Source organism: Nerophis lumbriciformis, linkage group LG11 (genome assembly GCF_033978685.3).
Source record: "Nerophis lumbriciformis linkage group LG11, RoL_Nlum_v2.1, whole genome shotgun sequence".
Lineage (NCBI taxonomy): Eukaryota > Metazoa > Chordata > Actinopteri > Syngnathiformes > Syngnathidae > Nerophis > Nerophis lumbriciformis.
In genome coordinates, this window is record NC_084558.2 from 37,165,107 (window position 1) to 37,190,566 (window position 25,460).

The 25,460-nt window shown below is 38.9% G+C and overlaps 1 protein-coding gene across 2 annotated transcripts in view; it reads left to right on the plus strand.

Annotated features, from left to right (window-relative positions):
* nrap (nebulin-related anchoring protein) overlaps window positions 1-25,460 on the plus strand; it is a 46,604-nt gene that overhangs the window by 3,509 nt on the left and 17,635 nt on the right. The window contains exons 2-30 of one of the 2 annotated variants that reach the window (XM_061966701.2): window positions 1,282-1,557; window positions 2,887-2,981; window positions 3,059-3,146; window positions 5,883-5,975; window positions 6,160-6,255; window positions 6,336-6,443; window positions 6,522-6,626; window positions 7,634-7,741; window positions 7,825-7,932; window positions 9,232-9,339; window positions 11,333-11,449; window positions 14,048-14,152; window positions 14,308-14,412; window positions 14,498-14,602; window positions 14,693-14,791; window positions 17,328-17,432; window positions 17,514-17,621; window positions 17,688-17,795; window positions 17,870-18,067; window positions 18,236-18,340; window positions 18,411-18,509; window positions 18,594-18,698; window positions 19,364-19,471; window positions 20,994-21,151; window positions 21,291-21,444; window positions 21,541-21,645; window positions 24,404-24,502; window positions 24,587-24,691; window positions 24,753-24,860. In XM_061966701.2, the coding sequence (XP_061822685.2) occupies window positions 1,489-1,557; window positions 2,887-2,981; window positions 3,059-3,146; window positions 5,883-5,975; window positions 6,160-6,255; window positions 6,336-6,443; window positions 6,522-6,626; window positions 7,634-7,741; window positions 7,825-7,932; window positions 9,232-9,339; window positions 11,333-11,449; window positions 14,048-14,152; window positions 14,308-14,412; window positions 14,498-14,602; window positions 14,693-14,791; window positions 17,328-17,432; window positions 17,514-17,621; window positions 17,688-17,795; window positions 17,870-18,067; window positions 18,236-18,340; window positions 18,411-18,509; window positions 18,594-18,698; window positions 19,364-19,471; window positions 20,994-21,151; window positions 21,291-21,444; window positions 21,541-21,645; window positions 24,404-24,502; window positions 24,587-24,691; window positions 24,753-24,860 (3,174 nt within the window). In that variant the 5' untranslated portion in view covers window positions 1,282-1,488. The remainder of the gene's footprint in view (window positions 1-1,281; window positions 1,558-2,886; window positions 2,982-3,058; window positions 3,147-5,882; window positions 5,976-6,159; window positions 6,256-6,335; window positions 6,444-6,521; window positions 6,627-7,633; window positions 7,742-7,824; window positions 7,933-9,231; window positions 9,340-11,332; window positions 11,450-14,047; window positions 14,153-14,307; window positions 14,413-14,497; window positions 14,603-14,692; window positions 14,792-17,327; window positions 17,433-17,513; window positions 17,622-17,687; window positions 17,796-17,869; window positions 18,068-18,235; window positions 18,341-18,410; window positions 18,510-18,593; window positions 18,699-19,363; window positions 19,472-20,993; window positions 21,152-21,290; window positions 21,445-21,540; window positions 21,646-24,403; window positions 24,503-24,586; window positions 24,692-24,752; window positions 24,861-25,460) is intronic. The other variant, XM_061966702.2, reaches the window with a different exon arrangement.

Genomic DNA, 25,460 nt, shown 5'->3' on the forward strand with positions numbered 1-25,460 from the left:
TTAAAGTTAAAGTACCAATGATTGTGTCACACACTAGGTGTGGCGAAATTATTCTCTGCATTTGACCCATCACCCTTGATCACCCCCTGGGAGGTGAGGGGAGCAGTGGGCAGCAGCGGTGGCTGCGCCCGGGAATCATTTTTGGTGATTTAACCCCCAATTCCAACCCTTGACGCTGAGTGCCAAGCAGGGCGGTAATGGATCCCATTTTTATAGTCTTTGGTATGACTCGGCCGGGGTTTGAACTCACAACCTACCGACCTCAAGGCGGACACTCTAACCACTAGGCCACTGAGTAGGCTTGATGACTGAAGTGCTGTTATCGACCAAACCCTCCTCATCCCACCCCCCGGATTGTAAATAATGTAAATAATTCAATGTATATACTCTGATGATTGACTTGTGTGATGACTGTATTATGATGATAGTATATATTTGTACCATTAATTGATTTACTTAAACAAGTTGAAAAACTTATTCAGGTGTTACCATTTAGTGGTCAATTATACAGAATATGTGCTGAACTGTGCAATCTACTAATAAAAGTTCCAATCAATCAATCAAAACTTAATTTAAGACTGAAGAAATCGATCCTGTCTGAGAACCAGCCAATGAGGTGTCAAGTTTATGTCACGTGACACGGGCCTTACAAAGCAGGGAAAAGTGATGGTTGTAAGCCACCATACCATAAAAGGCCTTGAGTTTTGAAGCAACAAATATTTCTGCACTGAATTTATTTTTACACATTGATTTTTAAATCACAAATTTTGTTCTCTAATTTTCATATGATCAAATTGTCAGCATAATTTGAAGTAAAAAAAAAAAATTCCATCCATCCATCCATTTTCTACCGCTCAGTTCACAAAATTCAAACACAAACAATTCAGTTGTCCAAAAAAAGATTTCATAGTAAAAACAAATTAACTTCCATTTTCAGTAGTTTCTAAACTCCACACAATTGTATGTTGTTAAATTAACATCATATATTTTTTTAGTTTAGTTTAGTTTAGCTAAGAGTGAAGGGCCGCACCGAAAAGAAAAAATTACTGCCGGAAAAATATATATATATATATATTTAGTCAATAATGACATTACTTTAGTCTGAGTACGTCTTTATATTAGTCATTAAAGTTGATCTGGCATCTATCTATAGCTATTGTACAACGTGTAACACCATTTCGCCTGTGTGTCATAACGAGGTCTCAGAAGTTGACCTAATTGTCCAACGAGGGATCATTACACATATATATTGACATGTGGACACTGTTTTTGCTCCTGTAGACAGACAGCCGTGTCTACCAGTGGTCTACCATGTTATGTGCAAAATGGGGGCGGTCCAATCACGGGACATGGTGTCAAGTAAGAGTGGCACAGCAGCAGTCACAGAGCTAAGTTTACCACAAGCAGAGACTCAGTCTGGACTGTCTCGGAGAGGTTTTTCCTAAAAACTTTTTGTTTTCTTTAAGGGGGGAAAAGGACAAAGGACCCATGATGCAATCTTGTGCAAGGTGTGGGTTTGTGGTGTACCCAGCGGAGAAGATCAACTGCATTGACCAGGTATTACAAAGAAGTCTCTAATGATTGTTTATTTTGTTGTTGTCTTGTTTGTTAAAATGTAATGTTATTGGTCATCAATACACGCACTGAGTCTTATTTTGTTGTCATCTTATCTATGGCAACACTGACAACATAAAACGGGTATAAAATAAATATAGTCAAATCAATAAAATAACAAAAATAAATGTAATTGAATTACAGTTGTACTGAAAATTATTCAACCCTCTTTGTAAATTCTACATTTGAAAACAACAGAAGTAGTACAGGAGGTGCTGCAGGTCAAATGCAGAGAATAATTTCTCTGCATAGTGTGTGTGACAATCATTGGTACTTTAACTTTAACTTAACATGCACTTTTCTACGCAAGAAATATGAACTATTGTAGTTTTTTTTTTAATGACATGTAGTATTAAGTAAGTTTCTACAAGATTTTAAATAGATTCTAGAAAATAGTTAATCGATTTAGAATCAAAGTAAATTAAAATAGAGATTTGGATTTGAATCGATTTTTTGGAGCACCCCTGGCTCCAACTGTACATACAGTACCGTAGGAATGACAAAAATAAAGAATTACCAAATTTAAACAAGTCAGAATTTACAGAGATTAATTTGTGTCTTTGTTACGAAGGCTTTTTTGGACACAAATTTATGTAGCTGATTTTTTTGCGTTTGAATTTTGTGAAGTAAATCAAATTATACCAACAATTTCATTGAAAAAAAATTTGTGAGTAAAATTTGTGTGTTCAAAAATTCCGTTTGTTAAAATAAAGTTTTGGAAAATTCAAGTGTATAAAAATTCGGTGCAGAGAAATTCAGTGTAGAAATCGAAAGTGACTTCAAACTTGACACCTCATTGGCTGGTTCTGAGACAGGATCGATCAGCTTCAGTCTTAATTTATCGGAAGTGGCTCTCGCGTTTTGAAACTACAAATATTTTTGCACTAAACTTTTCTGCACTGACTTTGATATACGGAATTTCTACACACAGAATGATAAAACGCTGTACTTTAACAAACACAATTTTTAAACACACACTTTTGCTCACAAATTTGTACTCAATAAAATTGTCAGTCCGCAAAATTTAAACACAAAAAAAAATCAGTTACATAAATTCTGTGTCAAAGAAAAGCTTTCATAGAAAAGACACAAATTAACGTCCACCAAATTAGTTAATGTTCCAAATAATCCACTTTAAATTATGATTTTTTTTTATACACAAACCATGCCTGGATGCCTGCATGCTACACTATAAGATGAATGCCACTTTTGTTAGCTTAAGGATGAAAGCTTCACTCCTTTGGGGATAATCATGTGATTTATCCATCGCAGAACTGGCACAAAGCATGTTTTCACTGCGACATCTGCAAGATGGTGCTGACAGCCAACAACTTTGTCAGCCACAAGAAGAGGCCATACTGCTCAGTGTGAGTACTCCCGCCATCTCCCTTTTCTTTGTTTCCGCGTCATATAAATCGACTTATTTCAACGATTACGCCTGCAGACACAACCCAAGGAACAACACCTTCACCAGCGTGTACCAGACGCCCGTCAACATCAACGCCAAGAAGCAAAGCAATGCCAGCAGCGAGGTGAGGAGGTGATGTCATGTTGTCCATGTCAAGGTGTGTCTGCTGACAGGCTAACATAAGTTATTGTCTCTGCAATAAGAGCCATCATTTATCATTTTTGGGACATGACTCAGGAGGAGTCTATGTTAAGACCTCAGGGAGGCTTGGATCATCTTGCACCTAAATTCCCTGCTTCCCGCATTTACAAGTTTCGCGCTCAAATTACTTCACTTTAACAGGCTTCCACTGCAACTTTTCTTTAGTGATGGCAGCCCTGTGGAATGGAGAGTGCGCCTCGGGTTATTTCGGTGACTTCGCTCAAGCCCACTTTATGCTTCAGGTGGCTAAAATTATACACCAAGTAGAGGGGGAGAGAGAGGGGCAAAAAAAAAAAGGACCGCCCGGCATCGCTTCCTCTCCTCCACCTGTTCCTGTCTGTCTTATTACGTCTCTGTCTCAAAATCCACGTGAGGCTCCTGACTTATAGTAGCAGCAGGCTCGTTAACTCCTCATCTACTGTACGTCTCCAGAGGGATTTGGGGTCTCAACGTGTTGATATTTATTATGACGGTCGACTTCTCACCCTCAATTCTAGATCTTTATAGCATATACCGACTGATTTTTCTCGCTTTATCTTTTTTCAAAAACAATTGTGGTACAAAATACTGTAAAACATGACATCATATCATAAACTGATGAGGCTCTATCACAGAACCCTATGGGACTCCACAAGCAATCTACTATGACTAACATTGTTTTACATCAGGCTGTTTTGAAGATTTCCCCACAACTCCTAGTGTATTAGTCAATTTTTGCAATTTTGGATAAACAGCATCTGTTAAAAAACTTGTTTCTGATGTGATTAACTCCAAAAATGGAATCTTTCCCCAGACAATACTTGTGATCAATAAATACAATGAATTTCTATCAATGTGAAATCTACAAACTGTTCGGAGAATATTACTTTATATCCAACACAGAAGTCTGTGGTACCCCACAGGCATAAAACGGTTTTATGTAAGGAGTTTAAACAGATTTTATAGTCAAGTGTCAAACATAATTTCATAAACTCATTTAGTGGTGAACTTTGGAATGATTGTGGAGAAACATGAGCTGTTTTAAAACAATTTTTCTGATCTAATCAGCTTCCGTTTTCCCCAAGAAACTAGTTGTGATCAACACATAAAATGACTTTTCATCGATGTGATATCTATAGACTGTTGGAACAATTTAGAAAATTACAGGTACTGTATTTTTCGGACTATAAGTCGCAGTTTTTTTTCATAGTTTGGGTGGGGGGTGCGACTTATACTCAGGAGCGACTTATGTATGAAATTATTTACACATTAGCATAAAATATAAAATAATATTATTTAGCTCATTCACGCAAGAGACTAGACTAGATTTCATGGGATTTAGCGATTAGGAGTGACAGATTGTTTGGTAAACGTATAGCATGTTCTATATGTTATAGTTATTTGAATGACTCTTACCATAATATGTTACATTAACATACCAGTCACGTTCTCAGTTGGTTATTTATGCCTCATATAACATACACTTATTCAGCCTGTTGTTCACTATTCTTTATTTAATTTAAATTGCCTTTCAAATGTCTATTCTTGGTGTTGGGTTTTATCAAATAAATTTCCCCAAAAAATGCGATTTATACTCCAGTGCGACTTATATATGTTTTTTTCCTTCTTTATTATGCATTTTCGGCAGGTGCGACTTATACTCCGGTGCGACTTATACTCCGAAAAATACGGTACATCATATCACAAACCAACAAGGCCCCAACACAGAATCTTGTGATACTTCACATGCCTTTCCAGTATGACCAAAACTGTTTTATATACATTTTTGTGCAGTTTTTGCAGTGTCAAACATATTTTCATAAACTCATTTAGTGTTAAACGTTGGAATGATTGTGGAGAAACATGAGCTTTTTTAAAACAATGTTTCTGATCTAATCAACTTCCGTTTCCCCCAAGAAACTAGTTGTGATCAACACATAAAATTACTTTTCATCGATGTGATATCTATAGACTGTTGGAACAATTTAGAAGATTACGGTACATGTACATCATATCACAAACCAACAAGGCCCCAACACAGAACCCTGTGGTACTTCACACGCCTTTTCAGTATGACCAAAACGGTTTTATATATATTATTGTGCAGTTTTTGCAGTTAAATGTCAAACGTATTTTCATAAACTAATTTAGTGTTGAACTTTGGAGTCCCTGCAGAGAAACATGAGCTGTTTTAAAACATGTTTCACAAAATTAACGAGGCCCCAAAACAGAATCCTGTGGTACTTCACAGGCCTTCCGATATGATTAAACGTTTTTTTATATACGGTTATAAACTGATATAGTTTAGAATTTTGGCATCGAAACATGAGCTGTTTAAAAATGTGTTTCTGATGGCCTTTAACGCCAAAAACAATTTTTTTTCTCCCTGAAAATACTAAAATAACTTTCTATAGAAGTGATACCTACAAACTGTTTGGACACAATATAATATAAAACATCATATCCTAAACCAAAGATGCCCCAATACAACACTCTGGGTGAGTCTGCCAGTAAACCGACGCCGTTAATGCTACTCAAGCCATTTTGTGTCAAATCGATTTTCAAATTCCCTAAAAATGGCTCTAAGATCTGCCGCCTTGCCATGTGTCCAGTGTGCGCTTGTGCAAACGTGTCGCTGGCCTCGGCTTTTAACGTTTTGTGGTCTATGTGCGCTTTGTAGCTGAAGTACCGTGAAGAAGGCGACCGTTTTATGTCCACGTTCCACCATGACATGCGCTCCATGGAGCTGGAGAAAGCTCGTCTGGCCAATCAGGTGAGCTCCTGGGAGAGGGACAGGCCTTTCGCCAGTTAGAGGGAGTTCTAAATCCAAATTGTTGGTTATATTTTCAGGAACCTCAACCCTCTTTAGTGACATTTAGTGATCATGGTGGCTTAGTACTCCAAACCTTAGTACCACTTAAATTTAAAAATGCTGGATGTGTTCTGTATGCAAACAGACCTTCAAGTCTCAGTCGGAGTTCTCCCAGCAGCAGTCGTGGTACACCAACCAGGAGATAGTGACTATGTCCCAGGCCCAGAACACTGTAAGTGATGTGAGTTCACTCCCATCTTCATTTATTAAATTATTATTTTGTCACAATATTGGTGTAGTGAGCTGATGCCATGTTTACAGGTAAATTACACAGAGGAGAACGAGCAGTCTAAAGGCAAAGGCAGCTTCCCCGCCATGATCACACCAGGATACCAGGCCGTGAAAAACGCTAACACGCTGGCAAGCAACGTAAGTTTAAGTTTTTGTGCATCATTATGTGTCTCAAAGAGCCAACGTGGAGGAGCTCTTTGTGTTCTATCCCTACAGCTTGAATATAAAAAAGGACACGAGGAGAGAGTTTCAAAGTACACCGCCTTTGTCGACCCTCCGGAGGTGATCCTGGCCAAGAAACAAGGACAGATTGTCAGCGATGTGAGTCCATGAATGTAACCCCTTTTTGTATCCCTATGCAATTAGGTTACGGACTGGTAAATAAATTAGAAACTATTTTTATTAGAGATGTCCGATAATATTGGCCTGCCGATATTATCGTCCGATAAATGCGTTAAAATGTAATATCGGAAATTATCGGTATCGTTTTTTTTATTATCGGTATCGTTTTTTTTAATTTAATTTTTTTAATTTTTTTATTAAATTAACATAAAAAACACAAGATACACTTACAATTAGTGCACCAACCCAAAATAACTTCCTCCTCCTCATTCACACTCATTCACACAAAAGGGTTGTTTCTTTCTGTTATTAATATTCTGGTTCCTACATTATATATCAATATATATCAATACAGTCTGCAGGGATACAGTCCGTAAGCACACATGATTGTGCGTGCTGCTGGTCCACTAATAGTACTAACCTTTAACAGTTAATTTTACCGGTACTCATTTTCATTAATTACTAGTTTCTATGTAACTGTTTTTATATTGTTTTACTTTATTTTTTATTCAAGAAAATGTTTTTAATTTATTTATGTTATTTTATAAACATTTTTTAAAAGTACCTTATCTTCACCATACCTGGTTGTCCAAATTAGGAATAATAATGTGTTAATTCCACGACGGTATATATCGGTTGATATCGGTATTGGTTGATATTGGTACTGGTAATTAAAGAGTTGGACAATATCGGAATATCGGATATCGGCAAAAAGCCATTATCGGACATCCCTAATTTTTATGTATTTCTGATTTCTTGTGTTTTATTAAAAGAAACAGCAATGCATTAGTTTATAGTATAATATTACATTTAAACAGACTGAGTCCCAGTAGAGGCCCCTGTTGGACGCCACTAGTACTCTTCATTAATGCAGTTTTATACCAGAATTTTCTTCACTTAGTTCAATGCGGTTCACCCATAAACTCCTTAGCTTCCAATAATGTGTATTCGATTGTGCATGCAACTAATTCATATTCTTGCTGCAGTATGCCTACACAGAGGAGTACGAGCAACATAGAGGCAAAGGCAGCTTCCCTGCACATCTCACGCCAGGGTACAAGATGTCAAAAAAGGCCTCAGAACAGGCTAGCAATGTAAGCATGAAAATACACTTGTGTACAGTATATTGTCCAAGATAGCTGGTCACTGGTTACTGATGGTTTCCTCGTATGTGCAGATAAAGTACCGTCATGTGTACGAGCAGGAGATTAAGGGCAAAGCGAGTGCAGACGCGGCGGCGATTGATGTGCTCCACGCCAGAGAGAACGCAGAAAACATCAGCCAGGTTATCCATGTTTTACGCCTTGTTAAAATATGTGTGATGCAATCGGAGGGAGAGAACATTTTTGTCACCAGGGGTTAATCGAAATTTGTCGCCTAGTGAATCAGGTTTAATATGCTTATCCCAAATTGTATACTTTCTGCTCATTTGATTGTTTTGATGATAAATATATGTGGCTAGCAGGGCCGTAACTAGGATTTGACATATACCGAGGTCAAAAATTGGTGGTTCAAGAGAAGCTTTGAAAGGCTGAGATGATGTGTATCCCAGCACCATATAAATAATATTACCTTGAGCAACACAATGCATTTCCAGAATAACAAACGCTTGCAGTTGAGGTAGAACTATCACGTGTTATATTATCTGACATCTATGACAATCAATATGATTTTGTAACAGTCTACTTTTTTATTAATATGCTGAAGTTTTGCGTATTAAAACATTTTAACATCAATAAAACATACATTTAACACCATTCCACAGTTCCAATTATGACCGGGATTCGAACCCACCACTTTCTGTTTACGTTTGGGGTAAAATTTTATATTAAGGGCCTTGTCATTCCATAACACATTTGACATGTGCTGTGCTTCTTTACGTAAAACGAGCCCCCCCATGGATCGCGAAGACCTACGCGGAGCTAAGTTTAGGGCGGGCGTGCTTGATCTCTGTGAACAGAACTTGGCTGACATGAAAACGGTATTTTCCCCGACAGTTCATTCAGATGAAACCAACATCAGCTATGTCAGTGTAATTAAATGTTAATGTTATGTTGACAGCACATTTCGGATCGGATGATGTTTATAGTAAAAGTTGATGTCATTGTGTTACATTGCTGGAGTTGCAGCCCGCAGTTCATGACCAAAGATTGTTTATTGTGAGAAGATGATCACATGATGTCCTACACAAAGTACCATTTGCGTCAGTCATATCAACTTCTTTTTGTCACTTAAAAAAATACAGAAGACATGACCTCGGTATCCTCAATGGCAGTTACGGCCATGGTGGCCAGTAAGTATAAAGAAAGGATTATTTTTTCAAAATGTGCCTACACTCTTTACCTTGGGGACCTATTTGGACCCATTGACTCTCTTTACAACCACATTTTTTTTTTTATACTGTAACGCTAATGATGATTTTCCAGAAATATTTTCCCGAAAAAAGGGTACTGAACTTGTTGAAAAGATTTGTTATTAAAATATATTCAGTATTAGTTTCTTGAAAGGGACTGTTTTTGGACCTAAGGGTAAAAAAACGGAACTTTAAGGGGTTGAATATGGACGTGTGTACTTTTTCATGCAGATTGCCTACACAGAAGCGTACGAGCAGCAGCGAGGCAAAGGAAGCTTCCCTGCGATGATAACCCCCGGTTACTATCTGGCAAAGAAGGCTCAGGAAAACGCCAGTGACGTGAGTATAAAAAGTAGTGTGGCTTCCCAATTTTAAAAAAAAATGACGCCACCACCTAATGGTACTAAGGAAACATATGATGGTAACCAAATAACAGGAAATAGGGAATAAAGTAGAGATGTCCGATCGGCCGATAAATGCGTTAAAATGTAATATCGGAAATTATCGGTATCGTTTTTTTTATTATCGGTATCGTTTTTTTTAATTTTAATTTTAATTTTTAATTTTTTTTTTATTTACATCAACATAAAAAACACAAGATACACTTACAATTAGTGCACCAACCCAAAAAACCTCCCTCCCCCATTTACACTCATTCACACTCATTCACACAAAAGGGTTGTTTCTTTCTGTTATTAATATTCTGGTTCCTACATTATATATCAATATATATCTATACAGTCTGCAAGGGATACAATCCGTAAGCACACATGATTGTGCGTGCTGCTGGTCCACTAATAGTACTAACTTTTAACAGTTAATTTTACTAATTATCATTAATTACTAGTTTCAATGTAACTGTTTTTATATTGTTTTACTTTCTTTTTTATTCAAGAAAATGTTTTTAATTTATTTTTCTTATTTTTTTTTTTTTTTTTTTTTTTTTTTAAAGTACCTTATCTTCACCATACCTGGTTGTCCAAATTAGGCATAATAATGTGTTAATTCCACGACTGTATATATCGGTTGATATCGGTATCAGTTGATATCGGTATCGGTAATTAAAGAGTTGGACAATATCAGAATATCGGATATCGGCAAAAAGCCATTATCGGACATCCATAGAATAAAGTTTACTATAACATAAAAAACGCTGTATGCAGTATGATAAGAGTGATACAATTAATTTACCGTTTTTTCCAAGCTATAGAGCGCACCCGTATTTAAGCCAGACCCACCAAATATTAGAATTAATAAATATTTTTACATATATTAGCCGCACTGCACTATAAGCTGCAGACATATACCAGTACAACATAGTTTTGAAAATGATTATTTACATACCATAATTGTTTCCAAACGGTGCCCGTAAAACGGCTGATCAAACAGTCGTCGTCATGAAGCTAAGTCTCCAATCAGCTAAACAAACTCAATAACTCCACGCTGACCTTTTGGTGAATTTACGAAACTGAAAAAAATACAAAAATAATACTATTGCAAGTTAATAATACTAACACAGACACTTTTAAATGTGTTAGCATATTTGCTAACGCCAACAACGCTAGCTTTATTACATCATGACAGTGCGAATAAATATGCATAAAAACCCTCCTACAGACATCATACATGGGACGGTTAGTAAGTATGAATTGTAGTTATATTGTAGAACTTACAAACGTTGCTTGGATTGATGAATGAAGAATCCTTTTGAGCAGAAACACTATGGAGGGTTACACTTCCGGTTCAAGGCACGAAACAGGAAGTACATTCTCAACACGCAGCACCTACAGTGAGCGAACTCGTACATAAGATGGCGCCATTGCACAAACATTGACACACCTTTTCAGTGTCTTTGTCGGTGTTATATGAAAACTATTTGTTGAATAGAAAACATTATGGCTGTTACAGAAGAAAAACCCATAAATTAGCTGCACCATTTAATGATCTGAAGGATTCGAAACGTGGGAAAAAAAGTAGCGGCTTACAGTCCGGAAAATACAGTCGTATCACAAGGCTTCAATAATTCAGTTTCAGTTAATAAAATGGTTATGATGCCGGCCAGTAACTGATTGATTATCTTGACAGAATTCTCTATGGAACGTCAACCTGTCTGGCTCTCTTGCTGGCTGTGCGGCTAAAAACAGAGCCAGGATCAGTTGTGTCACCATGCAAACTATTTGGAAATAAATCTCCAAGCATTACTAATCGCTCATTGTGTTCTCCTTGCAATAACCATCCTTGTCATCGAACCTTCGCAAGCTAAACCCCATATGTTGTCCTTCTTAGACTAAACCAGCAAACTCACATCCGTCTTTCTCCTTGCATTCTCCAGCTGAAATACAGAAAAGATCTAAATAAGATGAAGGGATCATCGCATTACCACAGTCTGACCTCCGAGGACAACTTGGCTCTGAAGAACGCTCGGAAAATCAACAAGCTGGTCAGCGAGGTGAGGACTGACGCGTATGTGCCCCGCACACTGAAAATGGAAGCCCAGCATCCCTGACATGCTTGTGCTTTACCTCCAAGGCCACGAGGCTTGAAGGTCTATTCTGAACAAAGACACGTTAGCCATGCTGGTCATTAGTGTCCATTACATGTCTCCTTTGTGTCATCTCTTCGCCACGTCGCTTGTGGAGTCACTTTACCTTATATTCATCGCAAAGGAATGCCTGTTTGCTCAAACTGTGGTATGAGCAGGGCCGCCCCACCGTCTAGGCCAGTGGTTCTCAACCTTTTTTCAGTGATGTACCCCCTGTGAAATTTTTTTAAATTCAAGTACCACCTAATCAGAGCAAAGCATTTTTGTTTGAAAAAAAAAGAGATAGAGAAGTAAAATACAGCACTATGTCATCAGTTTCTGATTTATTAAATTGTATAACAGTGCAAAATATTGCTCATTTGTAGTGGTCTTTCTTGAACTATTTGGAAAAAAAGATAGGTTTTTATTAGGGATGTCCGATAATGGGTTTTTGCCGATATCCGATATTCCGATATTGACCAAACCCTTAATTACCGATACCGATATCAACCGATACCGATATATACAGTCGTGGAATTAACACATTATTATGCCTAATTTGGACAACCAGGTATAGTGAAGTTAAGGTCCTTTTTTAAAATAATAATAAAATAAAATAAGATAAATAAGTTAAAAACATTTTCTTGAATAAAAAAGAAAGTAAAACAATATAAAAACAATTACATAGAAACTAGTAATTAATGAAAATGAGTAAAATGAACTGTTAAAGGTTAGTACTTTTAGTGGACCAGCAGCACGCACAATAATGTGTGCTTACGGACTGTATCCCTTGCAGACTGTATTGATATATATTGATATATAATGTAGGAACCAGAATATTAATAACAGAAAAAAACAACCCTTTTGTGAGTGTGAATGAGTGTAAATGGGGGAGGTTTTTTGGGTTGGTGCACTAATTGTAAGTGTATCTTGTGTTTTTTATGTTGATTTAATAAACAATAAAATAAATAAATGAAAAACGATACTGATAAAAAAACCCCGATATTATCGAACATCTCTAGTTTGTATTTATATTTATAAAGGATTTTTAAATTGTTGCTATTTTTAGAATATTTGAAAAAAAACTCACGTACCCCTTGGCATACCTTCAAGTACCCCTAGGGGTATGCGTACCCCCATTTGAGAACCACTGGTCTAGGCAGAACACGCGCAGTGCGTAGGGCCCTGTGATCCTGAGGGGGGCCCAGTTTTGCGCGACGAAGCGCATTTAAATGTAATTTAATGAACGACAGGGCACTTTATATGAAACATAATCCTCGCCGCCACTATTATGTTAGATCCACTATGGACTAGACTCTCACAATATTATGCTAGATCCACTTGACGTCCATTGCACCGGTCGCCCGGGGGGGTCCCCACATCTGTGGTCCCCTCCAAGGTTTCTCATTGTCATCCCATTGGGTTGAGTTTTTTTCTTACCCTGATGTGGGATCTGAGCCAAGGATGTCGTTGTGCCTTGTGCAGCCCTTTGAGACACTCGCGATTTTGGGCTATATAAGTAAACTTTGAGTAATGATGGATACTGAAATATAAATACCGCTGATACCTGATCTTTCTGCTCTAATATTGATTCTCCAATCAAACTATTGATACTTTTGATACTTTAGTTATTTAAGATAATGTATACCATTAACAGGAGCACAGAGTTAAGTAACTAAAACTGAGATCTTGTCTAAATGAAATGCGATTGGTGGGAACTACTTTTTAGTGAGTAGGTAAGTACGTAATGCCCAAGCGCAGCGGTACACCGTCCTGTGCTGAGTCATTCAGTCTGTCATTTGTTTATTTAGCAAAATGACTGGCAATTAAAATGTGTCACTCAGTAGTATTATAAAACTGCAAGTGTATGTATCCTTTTACGGTAGGCTATTTGGAGAGTTAAATATAAATAAAATATCACATTCAGTGCAGAATAACGACATCATTTGTTTTTTCCTGTGATTTTATATCGTTTGAAGATGATTCCTCAAAAGCAGCAACAGTTGAAATGCATTATTTTTTAAATCCTATTAGACACATTAGGTATATTTGCACTAAGTATCGGTATCTGTATTGCCAATACCAGCATTCATTTTACTCGGTATCAGAACGCACATCACTTCAAGCCGCTTTCTGCTCCGTCAACAAGTCCTGGGTTCGAATCCCAGACAGAGTTGATTTAGGAAGATCAATAAATGTATTTTTCAATTATGTAATATGTTTTATTTTGCACAAAAGAAATTCACAATTTCTTTCCCATTAATTAGTTTTAGTAAGAAACATGCATTAAATGTAATTTGTTTGATTAAAAAAAAATTACAAAAATCATTTCACATGAAAAATTATAAAAAATATTGTAATGGTAAGGGTGGGCATCCAAGTAAAATATTGCTTAAGGCCCCCGTACTTAACAAGTAACACAAGATGTTTTTTTAAATTATATTAGACACATGAAATAATTGTACAACTACAATTTTTTATTATTTTTAACATCTTTGATGCACCTTTGTTTTTGTATGCGAACAGGTGGAGTATAAGAAGGACTTGGAGAACAGCAAAGGTCACAGCATCAATTTCTGCGAGACGCCACAGTTCCAAAACGCTGCCAAAGTGGCAAAATTCACAAGTGACGTAAGTTCTGCATGGACACAAGGGAGCACCATGCGTCACAACAAAAGTTTGAGTTTTTTCGAACAGGCATAGAATTACAACATGATACATCACAATTTCCAGTTTTTTCAATGCATCTTGTGTTGTTACTGACGACCTGCATCTGCGTTTAAAAGAACAAATACAGAGAGAAGTACACCAGCGACAGGGGTCACTATGAAGACTCTGTAATGGATAAAAAGACCGTGCACGCCATTAAAGCCAGAAAGCTGGCCAGCGACGTAAGCCTCGATGCTCATTTGTGATCATGTGTATGGATATGAATGTTTTTGTCTGAGAAGAGAATGTACATCTTGTACGATCCAGATCACGTATAGACAGGGTCATGACCAAGATCAAGGTGAATACACCTACCAGGCCACGCTAACACCAGGCTACCGCAGTCAAAGGAAGCTGGACCCGTTAAAAGACGTGAGTTCCTTCTCTTTATCTTTTTGTTTGTGTGCATTATTAGATTAACAGGTTTGGACTGTGAATGTTCTGTTTTGTTTCTGCCTGCAGAAGATCTACAGGCAGCACATTGACCAAGTCAAGTACAGCGCGGTGACGGACACGCCGCAGATCCTCCTGGCGAGGAAAAACGCTCAACTCATCAGCAATGTGAGATTGTCAAAGATTGTCTATATGACAGGAGCATGCTGCTGTTTTTAAGGATCTACTGCACAATTGCTAGTCAAGCATCTTTTGTATGACAGGAGTGCTTTTTTGTCCTTAAGAATTTATCTACTGCAAAAACATTAGTCAAAGATCCTAAATATGACAAGAGTGCTCTGCTTGTTTAAAGGAGCTATTTTTTTTGTATTTACTGCAAAAATGGTAGTCAACGAGCCAATATACTGTATGACAGGAGGGCTCTGCTGTTTTTAGGAATCCTCTGCAAAAACACTAGTAAAATATCCTATTTATGACAAGAGCGCTCTGCTCGTTAAAAGAACCTAGTTCAAATTGGTAGTCAACAATCTTCTCTATGACAGGAGTGCTGTGCTGTTTTTAGAAATTGACTGCTAAGATGGTGGTCAAAGATCCTCTATGAAAGGAACGCTTTGCTGTTTTTAGGATACGATCGGATAGGATACACTTTATTCATCCCACAACGGGGAATTTATTGTGGTTGCAATGCAGATTCAAAAAGTCCACAAATAATAAGGTAAAAACTCATGAAAACAAGAGGAATACATTAAAGAACACAGAGGACATCCATCCATCCATTTTCTACCGCTTGTCCCTTTCGAGGTTGCGGGGGGGTGCTGAGCCTATCTCAGCTGGGCCACTAGGGCCAATTTAGTGTTGCCAATCAACCTATCCCTAAGTGCATGTCTTTGGAGGTGGGACGAAGCTGGAGTACCCGGAGGGAACCCACACAGTTACGAGGAGAACATGCCAACTCCACACAGAAAGATCCAGAGCCCAGGATCGATCCAAGGACCTTCGTATTGTGCGGCACAGTCACTAACCCTGTGCCACCGCGCTGCCCACAGAGGACATAAAAGACATTAAAAGAGCACAGCGCTGATGCAACCAGCTGCCACTTCAGTGGCGCCATTTCTGCATACAGCTACAAAAGTAAAACACAACGGAAACATAAAAACGAACAATGCATATTGCGCACATACGATTGCGCCATGCATAGACAAATAAAACAAAACAAAAACACCATTCCAACATCCATATACACTGTGGGGGTGTTTCTGCAGTACTCCACATCATCTTCTGCTGGGGTGGGGTCACCACGGCTGGAGACAGCAACAGACCTAAAAAGCAGCCAAGAGAGCCGACTCCGTCCTAGGCTGCCCACCAGCCCCAAGCTGTTAAGCGAGAATCCATCCAGTTAGACGGAAGTATCTGATACATGCTCATTCAGCCAGGGCTTTGTGAAGCTCGCCTATCCCGCCGCTCAGCGCTATAGCTCCGCAGCCCTTCCTCTCCTTCCGTCTCTTCACGCGGACTCCGGTGCGGCAGATAGCCCAGCAGTGGTTTTCAGTGCAAACATGGCCAGGGCTCAAACTCCACAAAAGTCCCCCCCTTGTTGCACAGTCCAGAAGGGGCCCGAACCAAAAGGCAAAAAACAGACAAAAGGTAAACATCAAGCACAGAGCTCCTGCAACCAGCAGCCACTACAACAGCGCCATCTTGAAAAAAATGTATGTCTTAAGGAACCACTCCAAAAATGCCAATCAAATGTCCTATATTTAACAAGCGTGTTTGACTGTTTTTGTAAAAATGTACCGCTGTTTTTAGGAATTTACTGCAAAAATATTAGTCCAAGAGCCTTTATATCGCTGGGGTGTGCTGCTGTTTTTAGAAATCAACTGCAAAAGTACTAGTCAAAGGTCCTATTTGGAAAAGGAGCGTTTAGCTGTTTTTGTAGGAATGTAATGCAGTTTTTAGGAATCCACTGCAAAAACACGAGTGAAAGATCGCATGCATGATATGAGTCCTCTGCTCGTTTAACTACTATTTCAAAATAGTAGTGAACGATCCTCTTCATGACAGGAGCGCTCTGCTGTTTTTAACGATCTACTGCAAATATGTTTGTCAACGGTCCTAAATATAACAGGAGTGTGCTGCTGTGTGTAGAAATGTATATGACAGGAGGGCACTGCCGTTTAAAAAAAAAAAATTAACTGCTGTTTTTTTAGGAATCTACTGCAAAAACACTAGTCAAAGGTCCTGTATATAGCAGGAGCGTTCGGCTGTTTTTGTAGGACTATATCACTGTTTTTATGAATCTACTGTAAAATGCTATCCAAATACCTTTTTTCATTACAGAAGCGAACTGTCTTTTTTTTTTTTTTTTTTTTTTTTTTTTTTAGAAATGAACTGCTGTTTTTAGAAATATCCCCATAAAATGCAAGTCAAAGAGCCTTTACATTACAGGTGCATGCTGCTGTTTTTAGAAATGTATGGCTGTTTTTAAGAATCAAATGCAAAAATGCAAAGATTCGATATTAATTTTCTGCTGGTTTAGCAGTCTGCTGCAAAAACATTAGTCTCTCCTATGTAAAACGGATGTAAAATTGATGACATTTTCGACGCCAGGTTACCGGTTGAATACGGCTGCTATGAACCTAACAAAAGTGACCTGCACAAAACAAAACAATGGGATGAATGACTTCAAATCTATTTTTCTTTACAGCTAAATTACAAAGCGGACTATGAGAATACCAAGCACCTGTACACACTCTCCCAGGACCTGCCGCAGATCAAAAAAGCCAAAGACAATGCCGCCTTGTGCAGTGACGTAAGTGCACCTATTACCGTATATACAAAGTACATATGAATGTATTCCCTGCTCGCATGTTATTCCTCCATGCCAATACAGATTAGATATAAAGAGGAGTGGGAGAAGACCAAATCCAAATCCTGCGACATCGGCGTGGACGACCTTCGCGTCAAAGCAGCAAAGGCTTCCAGAGACCTTGCCAGTGATGTAAGAAAAACGATTTAAGCAGAATAGGATAGCGTTGCAGCTCTGAAAGTGCCATGTGTGTTTCAGCTGAAATACAAAGAAAACTATCTGAAGAACAAGGAAATAGCCGTGGGCGTTAACGTGAGCGACTCAAAGACTCTGCACTCGCTTCAAGTGGCCAAGATGTACAGCGACGTAAGCATGTGTAATTTCCATCAACCGGGACTACTTACTACTAGTTCGCTCACATGGTTGAACTGTTCCGCCAGATTGCGTACAAGAAGAGCTCCAAGGAGAACCAAGCCCGGTACAGCTTGCCTATGGACATGGTCAACCTGAGTCACGCTAAAAAGGCCCAAGCGCTGGCTAGCGACCTGGAATATCGCACCAGGCTCCACGACTACACCGTCATGGCCGATGACATCAAGGTCCAGCAGGCCAAGAAGGCATACGCTCTGCAAAGCGAGGTGAGAAACAGACATATGTACGTATAAACAAAGCAAACTCATCAAGACAGCATGAAGACGTTTCACTGATCTTAGACTTTTCCCGTCAAAACTGCCATTTGCTTTTGGTGTGACAATTCTGACCTCCATCAAACTGACCAATGACTTTTCTCCCCTGTTATTCATCAGAACCAGTACCGCACGGACCTGAACTGGATGAAGGGAGTGGGCTGGGAGGCGGAAGGGTGCCTTGACATCACCCAAGCCAAGAAAGCCGGCGATCTGCTCAGCGATGTCAGTTCCCTTAGCCTGTGAGTTAAGATTGAAACAGTTCCTCATTTGTCATATGTGCTTCGTTTCGCAGACTAAATACCGCCAGAAGGTGGACAGCATCAAGTTCACCCAAGTGGCAGACAACCTCTCCATCAAACACGCCAAGAAAAGCCAGGAACTGCAGAGCAACGTAAGGGTCACCCGGATGAAGACTTACTTTTCTTTAGTTTTGTTAATCACCACAGTCATTGGTCGATCTGATCCTGCCTTTCAGCTGGCGTACAAAGCAAACACTGAACAGACGATGCATCAGTACACCATGACCAATGATGAGCCGCTATTCCGACAAGCAAAGGCAAACGCAGACCTTCTCAGCGGGGTAAGTTAGCTTTGTAAGGTACCGTATTTTTCGGACTATAAGTCGCAGTTTTTTTCATAGTTTGGCCGGGGGTGCGACTTATACTCAGGAGCGACTTATGTGTGAAATTATTAACACATTACCGTAAAATATCAAATAATATTATTTATCTCATTCACGTAAGAGACAAGACGTATAAGATTTCATGGGATTTAGCGATCAGGAGTGACAGATTGTTTGGTAAACGTATAGCATGTTCTATATGTTATAGTTATTTGAATGACTCTTACCATAATATGTTACGTTAACATACCAGGCACGTTCTCAGTTGGTTATTTATGCCTCATATAACGTACACTTATTCAGCCTGTTGTTCACTATTCTTTATTTATTTTAAATTGCCTTTCAAATGTCTATTCTTGGTGTAGGGTTTTATCAAATAAATTTCCCCCCAAAATGCGACTTATACTCCAGTGCGACTTATATATGTTTTTTTCCTTCTTTGTTATGCATTTTCGGCCGGTGCGACTTATACTCCAGAGCGACTTATACTCCAAAAAATACGGTACTTGAAGTCATGCCCCTGAACTTTAATGTTAGCTAGTTCAGGCTAAATTGTATGACCTCTAATTCATAGCTCATACCATAGAAACAAGAGAGATGTTCTGTTTTTTTTTCAATTCCAGAAAGTCTACAGAAGCCAATGGGAGAAGCAGCGGGAAAAGGGTTTCGACCTCCGACTGGACTCGCTTTCCATTCTAACCGCCAAAGCCAAGACAGACCTGGCCAGTGATGTGAGTTATTCTCGAGCTACACTCGGAACGCAAACCCATTCAGGATCTGTTCCACCTTCGGAAAGGAGATTATTCCCTAAATTGTGTTGGACTTTTCGGCATTGTTATTTATCACGTGTTTGTAAAAAGTAATTTTCAATAGTGAGAACTTAAAAACAAGAAAACAGGTAGCTAACCTTTACTTTTGATGAGTATCATTTGGGGCAACACTGCTAAAACTGCAATCGAAGCAACATTAAATCAAAATTCACTATAACAGTATTTACAATTTTTTTACCGAGACAAAGATCAAGTCGTATACATTTACGGGGTACTAGCGATTTATACACTTCTCCCCAAATGAGTCTCAGCTTTTCTTCCTGTCACCCACACACCTGCAGACCTGCTGGAAAAAAGTGATTGAAAAGTTTGGGCAAAAAACAGGAGTTATGATGCTTTACTGATCATCATCATCTTTAAATTAGCATCATAAGTCCTATCTATCCAGGTTACTGGTGTGTGAGCGATAGGAAGAAAAGTTCAAAATGACAATTTTTTTCTGTCTGTGTTCTAGGTAAACAAAATACTGTCATTTTATGGCATTTTGATTTATTCTTGCTTAGATTTCAGTTTTCACAGTGTTGCTCCAAGTGGTACTCATCAAAGTTGGCTAAAATTTGTGTTTTTAAAATTTCACTGTTAGCAACAGTTACTTTTTTGCAATTCTAGTAGTACCTCAACTTACAAGTTTAATTGGCTCTGTGATGGAGCTCTTAACTCAAAACACTTGTATCTGAAATCAATGTCGCCTTCACACTTACTTTCTTCCTACCCACGGTTGAAAAACGAAGTCCATTTCTAGCTATAAACTAATGTTTTTAATTTTCCTGAGGGAACTCTCCTGAAGGAATCAAAAAAGTACTATCTATCTATCTATCTATCTATCTATCCATCTATCTATCTAATGTTTGCGAGTAAGACTAGATATTTTGGGCGGAGCTTACAGGATTCATTCAATGTGGCATTTTCTACACCAACTAATGGCGGGGATGCTTGTAACTCCAATTTTTGCTTGCAACTCAAAGCATAGCCGAGAGACAGCTCTTATCTCAAAACACTGTAAAGTTGGGGCACTCTCAAGTTGAGGTACTGTACGTGATAAATAACAATGTCAAAATATCCCTTCAAACATGACCGATCCAGGTTTATACAAATATAAAGATGAAACTCAAAACATTTAAATATTGTGCAAAGGTTTGTTAATTCCAGCAAATAGATTTACAAGGTGAAACTAATGAATTATATAGGCTCATAAAATGCAACTCAAGAAAATCCAAGATTACTTTTGATATAATTTTAATGATTATGGCTTACAGTTTATGAAAACCTAAAATTGAAAATCTCAGAAAATTCTGACTGGGAAGCAAAGGATTTTGCATTCTTGGGACAAATTTCAAGGCTGGTCCATCACCAAACCCACTGAGGCAATTTCTCACTTTCAATAAACACGTCTTTAGGATTCCGCCATCTTGTCCGCTTGCAGGTTAAATACAAAGCGCAGTACGAGAGCAACAAAGGCAAGGTGATCGGAATCAAGTCCGTCAGCGACGACTCTCAGATGGCGCACTCGGCTCTGGCCACCAAACTACAGAGTGGCCGCTACTACAAGAAGAACTATGAGGACACAAAGACTCAATTCAAGTAAGCACTCCATTGCTGCATTATACATTTGGTTTGGTCCTGCACTGAATGTTCCACAGAACCTCAAAGGAGAACACTGTGATGCTACATCAAAAATGTTTTCTTTTTTTAATAAACATGTAAATCCATCCACCCCCAGTGTCTCTCTGGATATGCTGAATATCAGCCATGCCAAGAAGGCCCAGGACCTGGCAACAGACATCAACTACAGAACGTTCCTCCACGAGTACACGACCCTGCCGATGGACTTGAACATCACCTGGGCAAAGAAGGCCTACGGACTCCAGAGCGATGTCAGTCTTTACGGACAGAAAGTCAAGTCTTCTTCATAGTGTCATTACCGTTTTAGAAGAGATTTTAAAAATCAACACGAGTGTTTGTGTGCTTAGAAACTGTACCGATCAGATCTTAACTGGATGAAGGGCGCCGGCTGGGAGGCCTCAAAATCTTTGGATGTCCAGCAGGCCAAAAAAGCCGGAGATCTCGTCAGCGAGGTAACCCTGTGATCCAGAATGCATTTCAGATTATAGGATGCGATGCCAAGAAATGATTAGACCAACAGTACGGTTAAGCACACTTGCAGAAAGGCCAAGTGCTGAGTGAAGGCACACACTGAACAAAGTTTATGACTTAGGTCAGAATTTATTTAAAGAGCAGAGGACCTTTCATAACTGCCAGAAAGTGAGTAAAGGTTAAGTGCCAGCTTTAACAAGAGACATAGCAGTGTTTAGTTGCCTCATAACACTTTCTACCTAAAACCTTTATAACCTCATGGCTACACATTTTTTTAGTTTTAGTGGCTTGTAACTTTGGTAATGTGATCAAGAGGTTGTATCACACAAATTATGTGAAACCTTCGCCTTGCTAAACCAATTTTCTTGGTAGGTTTTAGCACTCAGAGTGTTAAATTCTAGCTACCTTGCTCAAGAGCAAGGTAGCCTGAACACATGAAATACAAACCCTGTTTCCATATGAGTTGGGAAATTGTGTTAGATGTAAATATAAACGGAATACAATGATTTGCAATTCCTTTTCAACCCATATTCAATGGAATGCACTACAAAGACAAGATATTTGATGTTCAAACTCATAAACTTTTTTTTTTTTTTGCAAATAATAATTAACTTCGAATTTCATGGCTGCAACACGTGCCAAAGTAGTTGGGAAAGGGCATGTTCACCACTGTGTTACATGGCCTTTCCTTTTAACAACACTCAGTAAACGTTTGGGAACTGAGTAGACACATTTTTTAAGCTTCTCAGGTTATTTCCCATTCTTGCTTGATGTACAGCTTAAGTTGTTCAACAGTCCGGGGGTCTCCGTTGTGGTATTTTAGTCTTCATAATGCGCCACACATTTTCAATGGGAGACAGGTCTGGACTACAGGCAGGCCAGTCTAGTACCCGCAATCTTTTACTATGAAGCCACGTTGATGTAACACGTGGCTTGGTATTGTCTTGCTGAAATAAGCAGGGGCGTCCATGGTAACGTTGCTTGGATGGCAACATATGTTGCTCCAAAACCTGTATGTACCTTTCATCATTAATGGCGCCTTCACAGATGTGTAAGTTACCCATGTCTTGGGCACTAATACACCCCCATACCATCACAGATGCTGGCTTTTCAACTTTGCGCCTATAACAATCCGGATGGTTCTTTTCCTCTTTGGTCCGGAGGACCCGACGTCCACAGTTTCCAAAAACAATTTGAAATGTGGACTCGTCAGACCACAGAACACTTTTCCACTTTGTATCAGTCCATCTTAGATGAGCTCAGGCCCAGCGAAGCCGACGGCGTTTCTGGGTGTTGTTGATAAACGGTTTTCGCCTTGCATAGGAGAGTTTTAACTTGCACTTACACATGTAGCGACCAACTGTAGTTACTGACAGTGGGTTTCTGAAGTGTTCCTGAGCCCATGTGGTGATATCCTTTACACACTGATGTCGCTTGTTGAAGCAGTACAGCCTGAGGGATCAAAGGTCACGGGCTTAGCTGCTTACGTGCAGTGATTTCTCCAGATTCTCTGAACCCTTTGATGATATTACGGACTGTAGATGGTGAAATCCCTAAATTCCTTGCAATAGCTGGTTGAGAAAGGTTTTTCTTAAACTGTTCAACAATTTGCTCAGGCATTTGTTGACAAAGTGGTGACCCTCGCCCCATCCTTGTTTGTGAACGACTGAGCATTTCATGGAATCTACTTTTATACCCAATCATGGCACCCACCTGTTCCAAATGTGCCTGTTCACCTTTGGGATGTTCCAAATAAGTGTTTGATGAGCATTCCTCAACTTTATCAGTATTTATTGCCACCTTTCCCAACTTCTTTGTCACGTGTTGCTGGCATCAAATTCTAAAGTTAATGATTATTTGCAACAAAAAAAATGTTTATCAGTTTGAACATCAAATATGTTGTCTTTGTAGCATATTCAACTGAATATGGGTTGAAAATGATTTGCAAATCATTGTATTCCGTTTATATTTACATCTAACACAATTTCCCAACTCATATGGAAACGGGGTTTGTATATAAATATCCATTAATTAATTCAAACAACAAAACACAACAATATACAATTTACTGTATCCATTAGGGATGTGAATCTTACAACAACTCACCATTGGATTCAGATTCTTTGGGTGATAGTTCCATTCAGAATTGAGTACCGATTTAAAGCGGGTCTCACATTTTTTATTTGGAATAAGAATTACTATAAAACATTTTAAAAAAGGAACAGGTCACAAAAGCTCCTTGTATGATGTATATTACAGCAACTAAGTGCCTAAAATTATGAATTTATTCAGAATCTGAATAAATAACGTGATTCAGATGTGAATCAACCCAGCTAGCTCTCTAGCAACCTGGCTTGAATATATTTCAAACAGTCATTTATTACCTCAAACAGCAGCAAATCAAGAAAAACAAGATTTTACTATCGAGCTGTCAATCTTGCGAGTATAGCTTAAACAGGTTTTGCCCCTATAAACATTCATTCAAACACTTAAACACAAAAAGAAGAGCTATCTATCCATTGACCTCGCTAGCAAGCTAGCTTGAACATATTATAAGGCTACAAACATTGTTTTGTTAATTCAAATATAATTTTTCTATCTATTATACCTCGCAATCCATCAAGCTAGCAACTAAATAGTCTCTAGCAAGCTAGCCAAGGATATTGACTGTGTGTTTATTGATGGTATGGTTATATTTCCCCCTGCCTCTAAAACTGAATAAATGCAAATTCCTTCTAGAAAAAGTACCGTCAGGATGTGAGCGCCTTGAGGTTTACGAGTGTTGAAGACTCCCCAGAGATGGTTCAGGCCAAACTCAGCAACAAACTGGCCATTGATGTAAGTACTTCGGTGTGGCTGTGAGGAACGTAACCAAGTTGTGAACGGTAAAATGGAGGGCTGGTTGCACTCTTGTGTTCACAGAGGTTGTACAGGGAGGAGGGAGAACACATGAAGCACAAGTACACGCTCAACGAGGAGCTGCCAGAGGTTGTGCAGGCCAAGATCAACGCCATGAACATCAGCGAGGTAAACCTGCGATCAACATGTTCTGTTGGCTGTCTTTGAGTTTAAACATGTGCATTTTCAGAGCCGTTACAAGGAATCTTGGACTCGGTTACGCGACGGCGGATACAAACTGCGCCTGGATGCTATTCCGTTCCAGTCCGCCAAAGCGTCTGCCGACATCCTCAGCGATGTGAGTCTCTTACCACACTTCACATTTATTGTTTCCTAAATCACAGGCCATCCTTTTTGTATTCCGTCCATTAGTTAGTTAGCAGGCTACTTTCTGGTTGATGGTGAATGTTATGATCCTAGAGCAGTCTGGGAGAAATAATTATTTGACCCCGATAGGGAGAGAGAATATCAAAAAAAGATGAAATACACTCCATGTCTTGAAGTTATCTAGGTTGTCTCTTTAGCTCCTTCCACAGATTTTCTATAGAGCTGAGGCCAGGAGACTGACTATAGGATTCCAGGATCTGAATATGCGATTTTTTTTGCCTTGGCCTTGTTTTTGGGTCATTGTCAAACTGGAAGACTCAATCATGACCAATTTTCAGTGTTTTGCCTTAGTTAAAGTTAAAGTACCAATGATTGTCACACACACACTAGGTGTGGCGAAATTTGTCCTCTGCATTTATGTTCACACCCTGGGAAGTGAGGGGAGCAGTGAGTAGCAGCGATGCCGGAATAATTTTTGGTGATTTAACCCCCAATTCCAATCCTTGATACTGAGTGCCAAGCAGGGAGGTAATGGGTCTCATTTTTATAGTCTTTGGTATGACTCGGCCGG